The 18102-nt window shown below is 37.0% G+C and overlaps 1 protein-coding gene across 5 annotated transcripts in view; it reads right to left on the reverse strand.

The window, feature by feature from the left end:
* Pkcdelta (Protein kinase C delta) overlaps positions 1-18102 on the reverse strand; it is a 31563-nt gene that overhangs the window by 5592 nt on the left and 7869 nt on the right. For 2 of the 5 annotated variants that reach the window (XM_066390118.1, XM_066390121.1), the window contains 4 exons: positions 10788-10889; positions 5164-5396; positions 4824-4997; positions 1366-1520 (listed from right to left, as the gene is read on the reverse strand). In XM_066390118.1, coding sequence (XP_066246215.1) covers positions 1366-1520; positions 4824-4997; positions 5164-5396; positions 10788-10889 — 664 coding nt within the window. Of the gene's footprint in view, positions 1-1365; positions 1521-4823; positions 4998-5163; positions 5397-10787; positions 10890-13817; positions 16285-17499; positions 17651-18102 lie in introns of those variants that run through there. The other 3 variants (XM_066390117.1, XM_066390116.1, XM_066390120.1) reach the window with 3 other exon arrangements.

Here is an 18102-nt window from a genome sequence, read left to right on the forward strand (position 1 = left end):
AAGTAAAATAATCAAAAAGCTGCGTTTGTTTAGCATATTCCACCTCCACATGTAATAATTATTACCTTCTCATTAACTTTGTAGCATATTTGGCAAATAAATATAAATCCCTGCCGCGCTCTGGCTGGTTACACGTCCAATTAGGGCAGATAGAGGCGAATTATTTAGCTAATCCTATCGCTTTATTATTTTGGCACTGAGTGAGGTTTTTAGCCAGTTTATTCGTTAAAATTAATCACCTTTCGATGACAATATTGCGCTTACATAAATGATAAATAGCCACAGAGAACAATTAACCGAGTAATTATGACTCATAACCTATGGTTTCTGAACTAAATGGCGAAGGCGCCGTTATTTATTTCTCTATCTAAAAATGTCAGAACAATGTCACCATAAGGATTATCATACAAACGTTATATCCTTAACCAAATGATGATGACTCAATTAATTTACTATTCTACTTAACATAATCTGCAAAGAAATAATGACACACCGCCTTGGGAAATATCGTGGCATAAACATTGTATTCTCGACTAAATGGTGAAAGCACTCGGTATAAAATCTATAAACTCGTGTAAATTTATGCCAGCCAGTCGCGAAAATGGAAATGCACTAGATAGTTTGTTCCTGCAAGCGGGATAGTTTATGGCCTTTCGGGTAAACGAAATAAATCTGAGGTTTTTGACGGGAAAATGTATTGTTTGGGCGCAACTTTACACCGAGACAGATAGGAAATTTAACGGGGAAAGACAGCTCAGTTTAGCAACCGGAAAACCGCTTCCTTTGAGATGATAGGCGTCAAAACGTTCTGCTTGTCAATATAACCTTCCAAATTCGATATCATTAATGCGAATAAAAAGCATTAAAATCAAAGGCATTAAAATTGAGAAAGGCAGCGCTTCCACCTCGAGTTGAAAATCGAGTTTACGAATTACAGAGAACTCTCGAAGCTACTTCCAGCAAGTTTCGAAATATTTATCTCTACCGTTCGACGCAAACAAAACAAACATTAATATAGTGATAACTCAATTATATTTTAGTCCCTCGAGTTATTGTCAACATCAGAAACTTCTTGCTAATTGACACACCGTAACGTCCTAATTCAAATCTTCAGATACGCGGAAAACTATACGTTTTAAACTATAAACATCTAATACGCCCATTTCAGAGTTTTATGAGTTATAGCTAACGTAAAGTTCAATGAAATTTTATATTCCAACTTCTTTTATTGGCCTTGTTTACCGTAGTTTCACCGTAAAACAAGTATGCAAATAGCCGCTGCAAGTTGCGGTAAAAGTCCCATTGTCTGTGCGGATTCTTAGGCGGAGAATTCGTCAAATTGCTGCGTGCATGCACGGAACTTACCTATAAACAATCCCTTTATTGTGCAGGAATTTCAGGCCCGACACTATTTCCGCCCCATAAAACCTCGCTCTTGCTTCGGAGAACCGCCTCTCAGCTTGAATGTGGAACATCAGGTCTCCGCCATTTAAATACTCCATAACGAAGAAGAGATGTGACTAAAATGACAAGAAACGTAAATAAATTATGTAGCAATAGACAATCAAACTCTGGCTGCTACAGATCTCTCGACGTTATGGCGGATGTGCTGCTATTTAGTTGGAGATCAAAAATTGTCTTATTAGAGAATAACGTAATACTTGATAATAATTTAGTACGTGTTAGTGGTCTTATTAATTGTCCACATTTATCTCTCGAAAGTTTAATAATTTCCCGGATAAAATTTTATTTTTTCTTCAAAATGCTGCAAAATATATGAATTAGAGCAGTTCCGCGTGGTGCAATTAGTCGTGATTTTGAAAAACTAAAAGTTTATGAATTCCTAGCTACGATCACGATGCATAATAATATGATAATATTTGTCAGAACATCGATGGGAGTTTCTTAGTATTTCACAGATTTATCGCTCTACAATTGAGAACGTCGATGGTGGTTTGTTATTGAAATCTGAAAATGGCAATAAAATGTGATTATACCGAACCGTTGTCCACAATGCAAAAAATTTATAAATTACACTAATTTTCCATTCATGGATTGGGCTCCGGTGGTTTAAACCGAATTTTAGTTAAAATTTGTATTACCAACTGGAGGTATTTTTTGGCTCGGACGCAAAATGCTGGCGAAATACCTTCCAATTCCCATAAACCCTAGATTCCTACGCGTGTGTGCTGATGTCACCTTCATCATTGGATTAAGGTAAGTGAGATATTTTGGTTCAAAATTCAGCGACTTGAAATATTACTAAATATCTGAATTTCACACATTTCTGCACCTAAAGTCTGAAGGCTTACCTATCATGATTTAAAAAACTCGTAATGACTTAGCTTACTTTTGCCTCTTGTCTTGCTATACCCTTAAGGGTAGGCAACACACTTTATTAAGTTAGTATTGTGGATTGCGATGGAGACTGAAGAGAAAATGTTAATAACAGGTGATCATTAAAAAACACGCAGTAGACGTGGATTGTAAACATGGGGCGTTATTAAGAAATTTACTATTTATCGTCAAACATTTGCCTAATAGATGAATTGATTCCGAACATATTTCTGATATTTCAACGTCTAATTGGGACTGTTTCAATGGTCATCCTTTATTTGTACGCCTCACACCTCAAAAGAACTCTTTGCAGGTGATCTCATTAATTTAAATTTATCTTGTTATCAAAACCCATTGAAATTCTCGTTATCCCATATATACGTATCGAGTTGATTCACAACCTAACACGTATCATATAGTATTTCTCTCTATGGTCAAAGAATTAAAGCAAGAAGAAACGACTACTACCAATATTTCTTTTCACTTTAAACGCTTCAAAACAGAAATAAACAGAAATCAGACAGGAGGCTAAACCACAATTCTCACACATTCGAGTGTATGTACAGTGTGTACCAAAAAACTATGTTGATTTATTTCGCTTTTATTATGATCATATCATTTTTCAAATTGCCATTTGATCTTCAATCGTTTTACGATCCCGTTAACAAAACTTCCCGGATGTTCCGACTTCAATATCGTCGAGAGAAATCGACTTTTTCCATCGTCTGCATGGAGATTTCTCAACTTTAATGCTGTTCGCAGGAAAAAGCCGTGAAAACTACTGACTTGTGAAAATGTTCGAAGCGTTCGCTTTATTGTCTCTTCTTGCACCTCGAACTTTTAACTTATCCGAAAACTCCTAAAAAGAAGGGAAATTATAATTTATGTTCCCGGTTATAAAGTCACGGCAGATTAGCTGATTTATGGCATATTTGCTGTGCCGGGTTTTTGCTTACTTAAATACGAATATATGGGATTTTAATGAAAAGACAATATGTTCTAGAGGCTGATACAATGATAAGAAAACATCCTGGAGCAACGTAGATATAAAAATGAGGTTCATTTCAAACATTTTGCTGCATGTCTAATAGCAGACTGTTGTCGGCCTGAACACTGAATTCAACTTTAGGCTAATATTTAACGCAGTCAAAAATGTCCTAGTTAATTGAACGGGACGTAAATAGGTCATTTTTAATAGGTAATTTCGAATTAGGCCGTGTGAACTTGTTACAGGAGGATGCACGAAACGTGAAATTAGATTAGCGACAAACTCGATTTTATGCAGAGATTGTTGAATTTCATCGACACAAACAACTTTAATTTATTTTTTACAACGTAATATCGAATAAAAATTAAGCGAATCTGAATTTCAAGAAATTTCAGAACGTAAATCAAATTGTCATTGATTACTCCTGAAACTAGCCTTAAAATGGCCGACTCTGTGTTACGTTTTCGTCTCAATATGGCGTCCCTAATATGTCAAACAAACGTTTGACCGCCATTTTGTCGCACTGGACGTCACAGTTAATTCAAATTCGAAATATCCTTAATGTGTCATGTGTCAAGTCGCGTTGATTTTAAATCAAATGTAATTTATCTCCGTCGTCCCTCGGCAGTCAATTCGAGCTTTGTTCGCATACAGTGCAGGTACAATTTCCTCCTTCGAGATGATAATCATATCTAGAACAAGCGTCTCAACTGCGCCATCTAAATGAGATTTGCTCCGTCGCACACATCACTAAAACTAGAGCCGAAGCAACGGGAACACGTCAAAACCGATAGAGCTATCCAAGAGAACCTCAAAACTGTCTATTGCATTGCGGGAATATTAACGTCACTCCAAGGCTAAATAATAACAACCCAATGGTGCAATGTATAAATAGCTCGGGCAATTTGTCAATACAGTTATTAAGGTTTCGTGACACTCGAAATTCCGCGGCAGCGATGCGTAAATGGTCTGACGTAGGGACGGGATCAAAATTTTATTTATTGGGTGAGTATCGAGTTTATTCTGCAGTTGAGGCAACAATAATGGTCAAAGAATTATGTAGGAATGATCCTAGAAGACGACACAAAAGTTACCGATGAAGTCACATGCTTAATTTAATCTGGACAAAATGGAGAAATTTTTTCGATGAAAAAAAGAGTAGGCAACTTTTTAGGAGAACAATAACGCCATGAAAAATACTTAATTTATCCACAAAACGCTTATCAAATTTGAGGTCGATTTTTTAGTTATGTTTTAGAGCCGCATTTGCTTTAAATTCTAAATTAAGGGCATTAACCTAGATGATGACACAGGCGCTACGTTAGAGACAGCAATTAAAAGCATATTCGTCACTTCAACGTTACGTTTAAAAAGAAATCAAACAGTTTCTTGAATCAAGGGGGTGCAAAAACTATCTAAAAGAAACTATAAAAGATCACTTAGCTCCATTCTCGTAATTATAGTAAATCAATGTCCTAAAAATGAAATGAATTCTTACCTCTGTTTGAAAGGTGCAGAGTAAATGACACAAATAGGGATGTTTCGTCCCCAAAGCCAGCACTTTTCGTTCAATAAGGGTGCATTCAACGTCATCGTCTTCCAGCACCACATCTTTTTTCAAACACTTAATGGCGTAATAATATTCAGTACCTTTCAGCTCGGCCAGCAAAACCTAAAACCAATAAAAACTCTCCTAAAATTTCGTCAATATCTAGGTCAATAGTTTCCGAGAAAAAAAAAGAGTTTTTATTTTTACCTCTGCCAATTTTGAGATTCTTAAATCGAATCCTACATAAACATATCCGACCTAATTAGAGAGCTATACAGTGATTCATTACCTTTCCAAAACTACCTTTTCCTAACACCTTCAAGAAGTTAAAGTCATCCACGCAGTATTTCCTAAATCGGGGGATGGTTGTGGCCGGAGGAGTGATCCTGCCACTTTTCTGGAAACTCTGGTAGGTACTGCTCTGGCACACCTCTTCAGGTAGGTCATTGAAGTCTAGAGCGAAAGCCGGATTGGTAGCCGGATTTAAGGTATTTCCAGGAGAATCTCGACTGTCTACTGAACCTAGAAATTAAGGTTTTTTTTTATTTAGTATTCAGGGAAATGCTCTGTTAAATCGCGGACACGGCTTAGACAAAATTTTACTTCCTCGTTATTTATTGCCAGTTACTTGGCATCATTTCAACGTCGCTAATGCACTAAATTATATTCGATTTTTCAAAATAGCATTCGTGTAACGATCAAAATATGTGCTTTCTAACATCACACACCGAAAAAAAAACAAAACAGGTCGGTCCAATCCGTCAACGTCCGCACCCGCACATAACCATTGAAAACCAATCAAATTGCTTGTTTGACGGAGTGCGACAAACTCCCCCAAAAGTACTCGCTTATGGCTTAAGACGATTAAAACCTAAACTAATTTACAAGGGGAATTTAGGCACCGACGATTGAAATATTTCTCAAAACATTTGCTGAACGAACGTCCAATTTACGGCCCAAGAAACTACCGAGAGAAACAAAAGAGAGAATCCGTGATAAATGATATTCGGAAACTTCCGAAAGTTCCGCTCTTTGGCGTATTTAATACCGAATTTCAGCGAAGAAATTTATGAATAAGTCTCAAATGATTTATCTCTTAGCTCTGAAAGTGCGTAATTAAAAGAGTACTTAATCAGGATTTTTAGTTTACCGGCATGGAAAAATTAATTTTCCAATAGTAATATTCGTGCAACTAGAAATGTAATGGGAAAGAAATGAAAAAGTGTTTTTTATCATCGACTATTGAATTATCTGGAAAGATATAAACTTTGTTCAACTCTTAACGTGGTCTCGCCCTAACCGCTCAACACAATCAGTTATACACAGGGTGATTCACAACTTATCTATAAAATTTTAGAGATAGGTTTGTCATGAAAAACTAAGTCGATTTTGTAAGAAAAATTTTTGAAAAATCTTTAAAAAATTTTCGGAAAAAATTGTTAAAGGTTAACCATTGTATAACTGGACGACTGTAATGTTCTCCTTTTTCTGCAGAATCTCTTTTAGATTCATCAACCTTACGTATAATTTACAGTTGGGTCTCCCACGTGTCAATGGTTGGGAGCTGAAGACATGGGTGATCCAACTTAAGGGTACTTTTGTTTCATTCGAAATAAAAGAAGAGAGCTTACATGTGTAAGCAATTTTGGCATCATAAATTGTTACCCTTAAATTGGATCACCCATGTCTTCAACTCCCAACCATTGACACGTGAGAGACCTAACTATAAATTATACGTAAGGTCGATGAACTTAAAAGGGATTCTGCAGAAAAACGGGAACATTACAGTCGTTCAGTTATACAATGATTAAACTTTAACAATTTTTTCCGCGGAAATTATAAGGATTTTCCAAAAAATGTTCTCACAAAATCGACTTAATTTTTCATGACACACCTACCCCTAAAATTTTATAGATAAATCGTGAATCAGCCTGTGTATATTCACGACGCCTTAAACAAGAAAAGTGTCACCTTTTTTCATTGGCATGCCGAAGGATTTTGATACGTTAAGCCATAACTTAATTCTGGGGAAACTGCTAATTGTTGATATAGGTGAAGTTCTATCCGATGCGAGAAACGTAACGTTGAGTAGACCTCAAGGATCTAGTCTTTCTTCCACTCCGTTACCAAATGGCTTAGCATCACAAGGAAAATCAATATTATGCGTGGATGACAGCAATTTAATCATAACAGCTTCCAACACCATGGAAATTCTAACAAAAGCAAACACAGCTGTCGAATTAATGTCGGATTGGTGCGAAGAGAATGAAGTCAATCTGAGCACAAAAGAAAGACAGGAGGTGCAATTTGCAAGTAAAAACAAATTTACTCAATTACAGTCAACTTATAAAAACACTATAAAAGTCATAGAAAATGCTGAAATAATTAGATCTGGGGCATGTACTTAGACCAGAATCTATCGTGGACGTCTCATATTGAAAAAATGCTATCTAGGCTAAGCTCCTGTTTTTTTCTGATAAAAAAATGTATTCGAAATGGAGCATCGAAGAAGTTTTAAACTTGTCGTGTTCCGGCCTGGGCCAGTCCATATTGGCTTAAGGCATAATCCACTGGCGTAAACAACAGAATATAATCGGATCTATGTCTGATGTTGTCAATAGGACTTCATGTACAAGTGAGTTGCAATCACTGAATGTAATGACGTTTCCTTCGTTACGCTTATCTTCATTGATGTCTGCATGACCGTAATACCGGGTTTAAAAATCACATCAATTTAGAATTCTCAAGACTGGCGATCGGACAGAGTAAGCCGAACAGTATCGGTGGAAAGCGATTTACCAAACTTAAGGGAATGACTCATGACTTCAACCCACTAAATCTTATTTCTCATCTTCAACAAAACGTTTTTTCATAAGTTAATTCTACTACTCTGTCAACGATATTCAGCTTCCAGGCTTGTATTTTACTATTTATTATATGATTATAAATTTGATTTTTTGGTTTATATACATATTTTTATCTATGAATGACTTATGTATTGTATTATAATTGTATGTGCCAAACATTATTGACGATCCCATGATGCACTACTAAGTGGAATGGTCAGTTTTGTCATTGTTGTTATTTCAAAGCCTTTAATCATTTTGGGCCCATATCACTTTAAGCCACTAGAGATTTAAGGCTTTTTTTTTAAATGACTTATTTGATGTTGTAACACGTGATTTTTTTACAAAAAAATGAGGATTTTAGATTTTTATTGCAAAAAAAATTTCTTTTGCTATTTTGTGCTATTTTTCGAGTTTAGCATTTATTTCCAATAGGTAAAGTGTCCTTCGGGACCGTGGAGTGAATTGGGGGGTTGGGTGGGGTAAGGTAAGGCTAGGTAGTGTAAGGTAGGGTAACGGTCTATTCTTGGTCCCACTGAATCCTCTCTCTACACCATTGTAAGCGGTTAGATCGATGTTCGCGAGTGAGAGGCAGCACCCAATGCGGACGATAGGGCAAAAGGCCAAAACTTCGTATTCGGCGATATACTGTACGCATACCAACCCTATTCCCATGTTCTTCAAACCACTGATTTGTAATAGCTCGACTGCTGCTAAATCGGTCTCTAAGAGCCAAAAATCGCAATCGACGATCTTCGCGCTCTGTGGTTCCTCTGAGTCGCCCAGTGCCTCTGGCTCTGTGCCCACGGCCTTCCTGAGTCCACGCCTGGTAACACCGAACTATGGTTCCTAAGGATCTGTTAGTTCTTCTAGACACTTCTCTGATCGACAAATCTGCTTCGCGCAACCCAACAATCCGCCCCCTCTCAAAGTCACTAAGCTGACGGATCTGTTCAATTCTACGCACTCTAGGCATGATGAGTAAAAATTATGACCGATTGCAACACACTTCACAAAAGTTGCGATGCAAATGTGAACAAAAATGTTTAAACAAAATTTTATTTTTTTAAGGAACGACCCATGGAAACTAAAAAAAAAATTAACAGATAAACTTGAAATTTTGATCATTTCTTTCTTTTTTTAAGATAAGTCAACATGCAAAAAATTATCAAAATAAAATGGTTTTTAATGGGTGTTCACCTTCCTTTGTCACGTAGGATATATATCTTAAAACCCCAAAACGTAGCTAAATATTGGATTATTTCAATTTAAAATCTCTTTCGGGAGCGCCACTGGTTTATGAGTTTGCTGTATGTTTAAGTGTTTAATAATCCTTTGAAGGACGCCCCTAGTTTAAAATATTCATAATGAAATGGATTTTCTAATATTTTGATGGGTTTGGTTACTTTTTATTAGCCTAATACCTCCACTGGTGTACTTTGGTCATGAATTCATAAAAGGTATATACTCGTACAATCTGACCACACAAAAACATTGCGAAAACTGGGCTGATTCAATTTATATACCCTTTGAAGAACGCCCCTGGTTTATGAATTTATAAATAAATACATTTCACGATATTTTTAAGCGTTTTTTTAATAATTTCGTTCACCTAAATCCTAAACTTTTAGTGGCGTGCAGAGAAGCTAAAAAATTCATAAAACTTTGCAATATGAGTGTAACGTGGATTAATTTACCCGTTTAAGGAAGCTTCTGATTTATGGTATCCAGAATTAAACTAATTGTCCCAGATTTCGTTCATAGACGTGCATAAAGGTCTAGAAATTTGAAAATATATATCTTAAAGCTCCAAAACATGACAAAAACACAGAAGTTTCGTTTTATAAACTCTTTAAGAAAAACTTTTTGTTTATGAAACTCATAAAGAAATTAATTTTACAACATTTTTTAGTTTTTGTTGTGTAGTGATTTTATTCGCATAAACTTTAAACTTTCAGTAGCGTGCAAAAAAAGACAAACATTTATGAAGGAACTAAAATCTTTAGACCGTAGGTACCCAAGGTTTTAATTTATAAGCCCTTAAATAGCACCACTGGTTTATGATATTCACAGTCAAATTCATTTTTCGACGTTTTGAAAAAGTTAATAATATTTTAATGGTATCAGTTCTAGGCTTCTAGCCAATATGTCAAAACCACAAAATGTAGCCTAAAATGGTTTTCATCTCAACTTATAAACTCAGTAAAAAGACACCCCTGTTTTAAAGAGTGACAATTCAAAGTGGCCATTCGAACATTGATCTTAGCGGGCATTTTAAATCAGTGTTGCTTCGACATGCTCCATAATGTGACAGTTGACAGATGTCAATTGAAGCCTCTTGCTTAACAAAACTAAATAATAAACTTTAATTATAGTCTAATTAAAAAACCAGTAATTTTTTTCCAAAAAATACGCTTCGCAATTGAAAATAGTGACAATTGCGGGGCACCTCCTCCAGCATTAACATGTTGTGTACCACCTGTCCAAAAATAAACAACTACTAGACAAGCGATAAGTCACACGCTTGATCCGAACGTGACGCGTACTGGCTATTATTAGCCTGAGGAGATCTGAGGCCAAAAATATGTAACAACAAAACTGTGGCCGCGTCAATATACGTCACGAAAGGGTTTTCTGCAAAAAAAGAACTCAAAAAATACGTCTGTTTGTGTGAGCGATGTTGCTTCTAGCGGTCCTATTAATTTAGCATTTTGACGTTTTGCGAGAAGACCAATTTGTCAACGTCCAACACCGCGGCAATACCCTCATCGACGCTTGCGGCCAATAGAAATACTTCTCTGATGGACCACAACAAACTGGCATTGTATTTTCTGGTTAATTTATAAGTTTCGCGATGATGGCTTTTAATTAATGTTTTTGGGTGCCATTTATAAATAACTTTCAAGCGGATCATAATCAATTTACATTAGGGGGAAATCGAGCAATAAAACTCTAAACGCACCTAATTGAATGGGGCCCAGTGCCAAGAAACATACGCACAAGACTGTTATCGATCAAATTTAAACTGTTTTTCACCTTCAGGAAAGGTTCGATTTTCATTACTTACCTTTTCTTACTTTTTCTATGGTCTCCGCCACCAGTTTCTGATTGATGCCGCACAGGTTCGCCATGAGTTTCTGGCATTTTTTGTGGCAGTTTACGTCGCATTCTACATAGAAGCGAAAGCTTTTTAAAGCTTTTTGTTCGTATTTACATAAAAAACCCTCAATATTTTGCCCGTGAATAATAAATGCTAAATAGATACTTTAATATCCCTTTGCAGACATGTTTATGTACAGCGAGATTCGTTTCTTACTACACGTCTATTCTGGCAGAAGTAGCAGGCAATTTGCATAATATATTACGTTCCACGTTCGCCGTTTCTGGCAATATTATAAATTATAATATGCCAGAGAGAAACTGGAGTCGATGTATGCCTCCAAAATTCTAAAATTAAAATGTCGTATACCAAAATTTTTTCGCTTTTTTTTTTTAAATTTCCATCAATCAGAGCTAAATGAAAAGTGCTGAGTTCAGAGTGCAATGGAAGGTGCGTGACTCACCGCATTTCGTTATATGTAAATATAAATCGTTCGTAATCCCATGCGAGGCAAATGGTAAATTAGCGAAATGTCAAAAACAACCGCACGTTGAAAGATACGCGCTTAAAAATAGTCAGTTTCGAAAATCGGGAACGAAAAGCGGCCTTTTCTCACGAGATTTACGAGTCGATAAATTAAAATCCCTGTCGCAGTATTCGATCCTGCTTGAAAGCAACGTTGCAACTGAATAATGGCGTATTCATCTCCATTTGATGCTGTCTATTTATCTTTGCCATATCCGAAGAAATAAATACATAGTAAGTCGTCTCTTTATACTTGTAATTTTATGAAAAGTTGAAAAAAAAAACTGCTAAAACTCTATCAGAATTAAAAAAAAAACGTAATTCGTGCGCCACTGGTAACCAAAGAAAATTAGAGAAAAATGTGCTTAACAGACACATAATTATAAAAAAAAATCAGCTGCGTCTCAACCCATAAATAATTGAAAGCTACTTGCTTTGGTAGCATTAAATTTGGAAACAGTTCTTGTACGCCACTGAAGCTGTACCACTGCATGCCAGACCAATTTGAGGAAAAAAACATTAAACGGTCCATAAATTAAATACCCCGAAAATGGATTTAATTCCAATATTACAACTCAGTGGCGTGTATAAAAAGGTTGAAGTAACGAAACAACAGTATTAGATATAGGTTTGCTTCGCGCATGTCAGTTTAAATTTGAAAACGAATCTTGGTACACCACTGGTGGTCTCTGAGACGCGCTCAATATTTTATAATTACTCATTGAATTTCACTGTAAACGCATTTCAATTTAAATCGTTCAAATCAGAAGCATCTCAACACCGGCTTATTTAATTAATTTCAGGATTTTTATTATTTTATTCTTGTGGGGAATAATGCATCACACACAAGTGGGGAAGGAAAATGTGCTCTTTTCTCAGTTAAAACTAATTCAAAATAACATTTACCCTCTACTGAGGCCTCGGACGAAACTGTCACCGCTTTCGAAACCTGAGAACTAAAGTTATATGAAAAACAAAAATTAACAATTAACTAAAATGTAATTGAATATGTAATGTGTGAAATCTAATCACTCTGAATCTCCTCTTTTCAATCACTGAAGAAACACATTTCCAAAAGGTTGATTTAAGTTAAGTGGTTGGTAATTTATTATTGTACGTAATTTAACCCGTATTTTTTTATTTCCTTTTCTGTGTTGGTGATTACTCTAAGTGATACTTGTTTAATTTCTTTTTACGTGTTGGAGTTCTATTTCAAGCCTAAGTAACCAAGTGTTCTCCATGCCTACTAAACTAGAGGCCATACTTCGGTTGTAGTTAAATAAAATATATGCACAATCTTTGATTTTACGCTTCTTTGGTAATGATTTGTTTGTTGGTTTCAAATTGATGAAATGTTCATTTATATGTACGCCTCTGGTTTTCTCAACAAATAATGTAAATATTTCCAAATCTCAATAGTGCAGTAACTCCAAAAATCAGCAAAGGGATTTTCTGCTTTTATCAAATTTCATATGGCATAAGCCAGTATACTCTGATTATGTACACAATCCGCCAACATTGGCAGTAGCTCCATTCGATTAAAGTTAAAATCTCCATTTCAAAAACAAATATAGTCAGCAACATTGCCATTTCTCTAATTTTAACAAGATACCTGATCTTATGGAAGTTTCAGTTAATCTAACGTCACATCTGAAGTTTAACATAAAGTTGGTACCTGACAAATGTTAATTAAACACGAGTCTAAATTCAAATGTTTGTAGTCAAAAAATCAATTTTCTTGCTCCATATGTTACAAATCCAGATAGCTGTACACTTTTGTCTTAGCAAAAGTACACAACCATCTCTCAAAAAAAAAAACAAAAGCTACAAGCAGCGTTGCCAGTTTCTGCTTAATAAAAATTTAGGGATATTTATTCAACAAAAAACCTAATTGATAAATTCAGTATTTTTTTACACTGTATTACCCGAACCAAAACCGCCCGAACTAACTATGTTCCCTATTTTTCCTCTTTATTTTCACAACTCATATGTATCTTTCCAACAGTTAATATAGAGCAACATGTGAATTATTTACTATAAATAAAACGAGCGATATTTTCCCAAAACGTCCGAAAATACCTGCCTGTTAGTCCTAGAATCAAATAAATCCACAAGTCTTTGGGCTAAAAAGCAACATCTGCCTGTCATTTTGGATATTATTAAAACTGTTAAATTTTACCGTAAATCCTGGGGTTAAACGAAAATTTACTGCCTCAATTGTTGAGTTGAAGCCGACGTTTCAATTTTTTAATTTTGGCTCCTGGTCAATGTCGCCATATAAAAATAGCCGATTCGAATAAATAATAACAACGTTAAAGTTCATGGTAAATTCAAAATAAACCCCTCGGCGATGACAAATAAGAATTTTGCACCTACTATAAGGGCCAAATTATTAATGTGCAGCTAACTTTAACTTTTCATAGAACCTAAGATTAACTTGAAGCTAATAAAATACAACAATAGAATTCTGACCTTTCGCTTTGGCCCTTCCAGAATCGAAGCCGGAATCGTCGCTGGACATGCTGGCTCCTGCTTTATTCTGCTCATCCACTTCCTGCTCTTCCTCTTCCTCACTTTCACTCTCCTCCTCGTCCTCACTCTCATCCTCCTCACTCTCGCTGGTAGTGGTACTGGCCTCACTTTCACTCACATTCTTACGCCACCGCCGTGGAATATGACGAGCCCGAATGAACTTTGGCTTCGCGTATATTTCTACAGGACAATCCTCCTGTTGCTGAGGTTTTTTCCAAGGATTCATCCACTGGGAGAGTCGGTTGGACTGCAAAGGAACAAAAGAGGGTTCAAGGGAGAGCTCTTTCTCCGGCTCAGGAGGCGGAGGGGTGGGAGGTTCGAATATGCACAGATCCGGATCGGTTTTGTTCGCTTTTTGAATCAAGGACCGCTTTGAGATAATCCTCCTCTCGTACTCTTCAGGAGTTTCCGGCTCATCTGATTCATGGTTAATCATTGAATTTGCCTTCTGGATCTCCAAGAGCAAAGTTCTGGGATCTTTTAACTCTAAGTTTAAAGTTCCTAATTGCGGAGCCTCGTATTGTTCCTCTTGATTAAAGAAGTCTTTTGTCAACTCTTCACTCAATTCCGACTTAGCAGGTTCTTTATTGAATTCAGCCTTTGGTGAAGCTTCTCTAAAGTCCCCCAAATCACTTTTACACAAAAATGTACCAGCCCTCAAGCTTTTCTTGGTGGAGCGCAACAGCTGTTCAGTTTCAGCAGTCTCCTTCTCAACTCCAGGAATGTCGTCATTGTCAGTCTTCAAACCTGAGTCTTCAATGCAAACAATCTTCAGCTTGCCGCTGCCCTCAGGGCTGCCAACATACCGTACATCGTCATCAGAATGATTTACTGTGACTCTGAAATTGCTATGAACACTCTCCAGTTTGTCAACGTTATTATTATCATTTTTCATTTCAGGCTTTGGCAGAAACACCAGACCATCACCAGAGAGCTCCACAATACACTTAGGTTGACGCTTTTTCAAAATACTGGTGATCACAGGTTTTTGAGTTAAAGGGATTTGCGAAGTTCCAAAATCGCTCTCACGAATCTTGAACTTCGGGACGGTGATTATCTTTTTCACTGGAAATTCCTGGACTGTCACATTGAATCTGAATTTCTTCTCTTTCTTTTCAGCTTTGGGGCTTTCGTCCATCTCCAGGTCTTCGACTACAGCTTTTAGGTTAGATTTAACTCTTTCCTCTATCGTGCCCACATACCCCGTGATAATGGGCTTTTGCTTAGTGGGGATCATCTCTATTTCTACCTGAGAAATGTCTTTGATCATGTCCTTAAGGGAGCTTTCTTTTCTGAGTTTACTGAAGCTTACTGGACAATCAAGCACAGATTTCTCACTAGTCGAATGTTTTATAACATCTTGTTCGGGCTTCTTCTTAGCGATTTTCTTTTTTCTAACACTCTTTGGTTCTTCTTTTATAACTGGAGGAACGTCCAATAAACCAACTTCACTTTCTGCCTGGAGGAGGGCGTCGAGCAACTGCACTTCCTCCACACTCAAAGTGGAGGAGGTCCTTTTAATCTCCTTCATGACATCTTCATGTGAAATTTGTCTGCTCTGCCTCCTACGCACCTCCAGAGGTTGCCCAGGGTTCAGGTCTTCAACCTGCTCATCTGAGGTGATTTCTTTGCAGATATCTTTGAAACTCGGACTTTTCTTCACCGAAGATTTCCTTTGAACCTTAGGAGCCGGAAATGAAGGCAAATTATCTTTGCTTTTACTCCTAATCAGGAATTTCTCTTTGAGAACTTCCCCTGGAGACTTTCTCCTGTGTTTCGCTTCGGTGACCAGCTCGTCCGGCTTAAAGTTGTCCCTCCAACTCTTAATCTGTCCAATCCCCTTCTCTAGCTGATCCTGATGGATTGTCTGAAGCCTTATAGTAGCCCTGTCCCTTCGTATTTCTGTATTTGGCTTCGCCTCCTTTTCCACCACCTTTTCAACAACCTTTTCTTCACTCTTCACACTGTGAGAATCCTGCTTAAAACGATTACTGGATACGTCAATGTCTGCAGTGTTAATCTTCACAGGCCTGGGAATGCGCACCTTAGGGGACGTGTGATAGAGCACCTTAGGGGAATTGACCCTTCTCAAAGGGGCAATGTTCGATTCGCTGATGGTGGTCAGGTGGGGCTTGTATCCTCTGAAATTGCCCCGGCCGAACTGCTTGGACGAGGGCGGGAGGAAGTTCGAGGCCAAAATGGATGAATGGGTCGAGTACGGACCTTTCAGTAATGAGGACGAGTAGCTACTGCTCGGCGTGTACACGCCTAGTTCGGAATAGTACGGCATTTCGCACTTAAAAGTCTTGGCAGGGCGGTTAAATGTTGGAGGTGAAGCACACCTGTTTGCAGTATTTTTATCTGCTCTTGCTCAATGATATCGCCCCTTGATGACTGATAACGTGATCTAATAATAATTCGAATCAACGGTGTGCTTATACGAAATTTTATATGCATAACAAAAAAATATATTATGTGAATTTTTAAGGTTTTTTAAGATACTACGTGGTCCTTAAGTTGGTTTTCAAGGTAAAATTTATTCAATATGCTTGCCGCAAGCAGCGGCCACGTTCAGCGGAGATAAAAGTTGTGCAACTGTTATCTCCGCAAAACCGTTTTAAATTCAGAGCAAAATAACGTCATCTCTCATTTAAATGTACTTGAAGGGCATAGTGTCGCTTAACAAAAATTCCAACAGTTACACAATTGTCGACTCTGATGGAACAACATGCCAACTGCAAGACACAACATTGCTCCCGGATGTGTCGAGATATGCTGGAAAACTCTTTGAAATGATGAATTCTCATTAGCGTAAAATTGACAGGCGTCGTCACACCATAGAAATGTCTTGCGTTCAGTTAAAATGACATTTACGCTGTCAGTTTTATGCTCATAAGAATCCACCATAATAACCTACATCGCTGTCAAAATACATCTGTCAAATACATCGAAATGAATCTTTCCGCACCATTGCATTTTTCACTATTCGAAAAACCACATTTTGCTGTATTATTCCCTAAAAATTTATTTGAATCAGTAGCGTTTCACGTGAAGGGCAAAATGATTAAATTTTGAATAAAAATTGTAACTGTGAAAGGAATGTTAATAGGCCATTACACATTTTTTGGCCATTGGAAACACCACAGCCTTACTTTTCAAAAATTCATATGAATCAGTGGCAGTACAAATGAAACGATAAACTGATACTGACCTCAACTGGCTTGAACTAACCTGAAGGAGTTGTGTTTTAAGTAAAAATTAAAACGTGACTATGACAGTACCATTTGAATAGCGTTTTGGGGGACTCCATAATCGCACGGATAGACCAATTACGTCAGAGTTTTGAAAGGAAACAAGCCGTTAATACAGGCCCGACAAAAATTTGATCTCATGACGCCATATTTTCCAGAGTTCTAGTGAAAGCTGCTTAAATAATTTGAAATTTTTGCACAAATAGTTGAATAAATTTGATATTTCTTTGACAGGAAAGGTTCCTGATGACGCTTGTGTTGATGTAAACACTACATATCAAAGCTCGCTGGAAGACAACAACAAATTTAAGCTTAAAATTGATGAAAAGTTTCATACATAAAAAATCCGCAATGATTTCGTATAAACACACCAAAATGTATAGGTACCCCTGATTGCTTGATTGTACTCATCCACGTAAACCCTCAATGACACTCAAAACTTCCCATCACCGTAAACCTAAAAAAAGCACTTTTCCTGCCTCATTCGTTCGATCGCAAGAAAGTTCAAAAATTCGATTTTTTTTCAAGCAAAATTCAGGATATTTTGCTCTCGACCGGGATTGTACCGATACTAAAGGCCCGCGGTAGGAATAGCAGAGATATTTGTGCCAAATGGAACTATTTTTAATGCCTAATTGTGACGTAGAACAGCGGAGTTATTTTAACACCTGTATGTGTGTGTTTTGCCGGAGACTTTTGCTCTTGGAAAAGGTCTACTTTGTTATTAGTCATCTAGGAATTTAAACGGCGCAACGCACTAATTACTTCCCAATAGATTAGTACTTGCAAACGAGCTTAACCGTCGGTCGAATTTAGTTTGCAATGGAAAAAGCTCACCTCAAACTTTAATACCCGAAAGTTTCGACTCCATGTTTGTACGCGTCACGTTGAGTTAAAATAGTTGAAAATGGCCGCATATGGCCCAAATAGAGTCCGAAGTTGGACGGATTTTAGGATCCCTATAACCTCATGCG

The sequence above is a fragment of the Euwallacea similis genome, chromosome 5 (genome assembly GCF_039881205.1).
Source record: "Euwallacea similis isolate ESF13 chromosome 5, ESF131.1, whole genome shotgun sequence".
NCBI lineage: Eukaryota > Metazoa > Arthropoda > Insecta > Coleoptera > Curculionidae > Euwallacea > Euwallacea similis.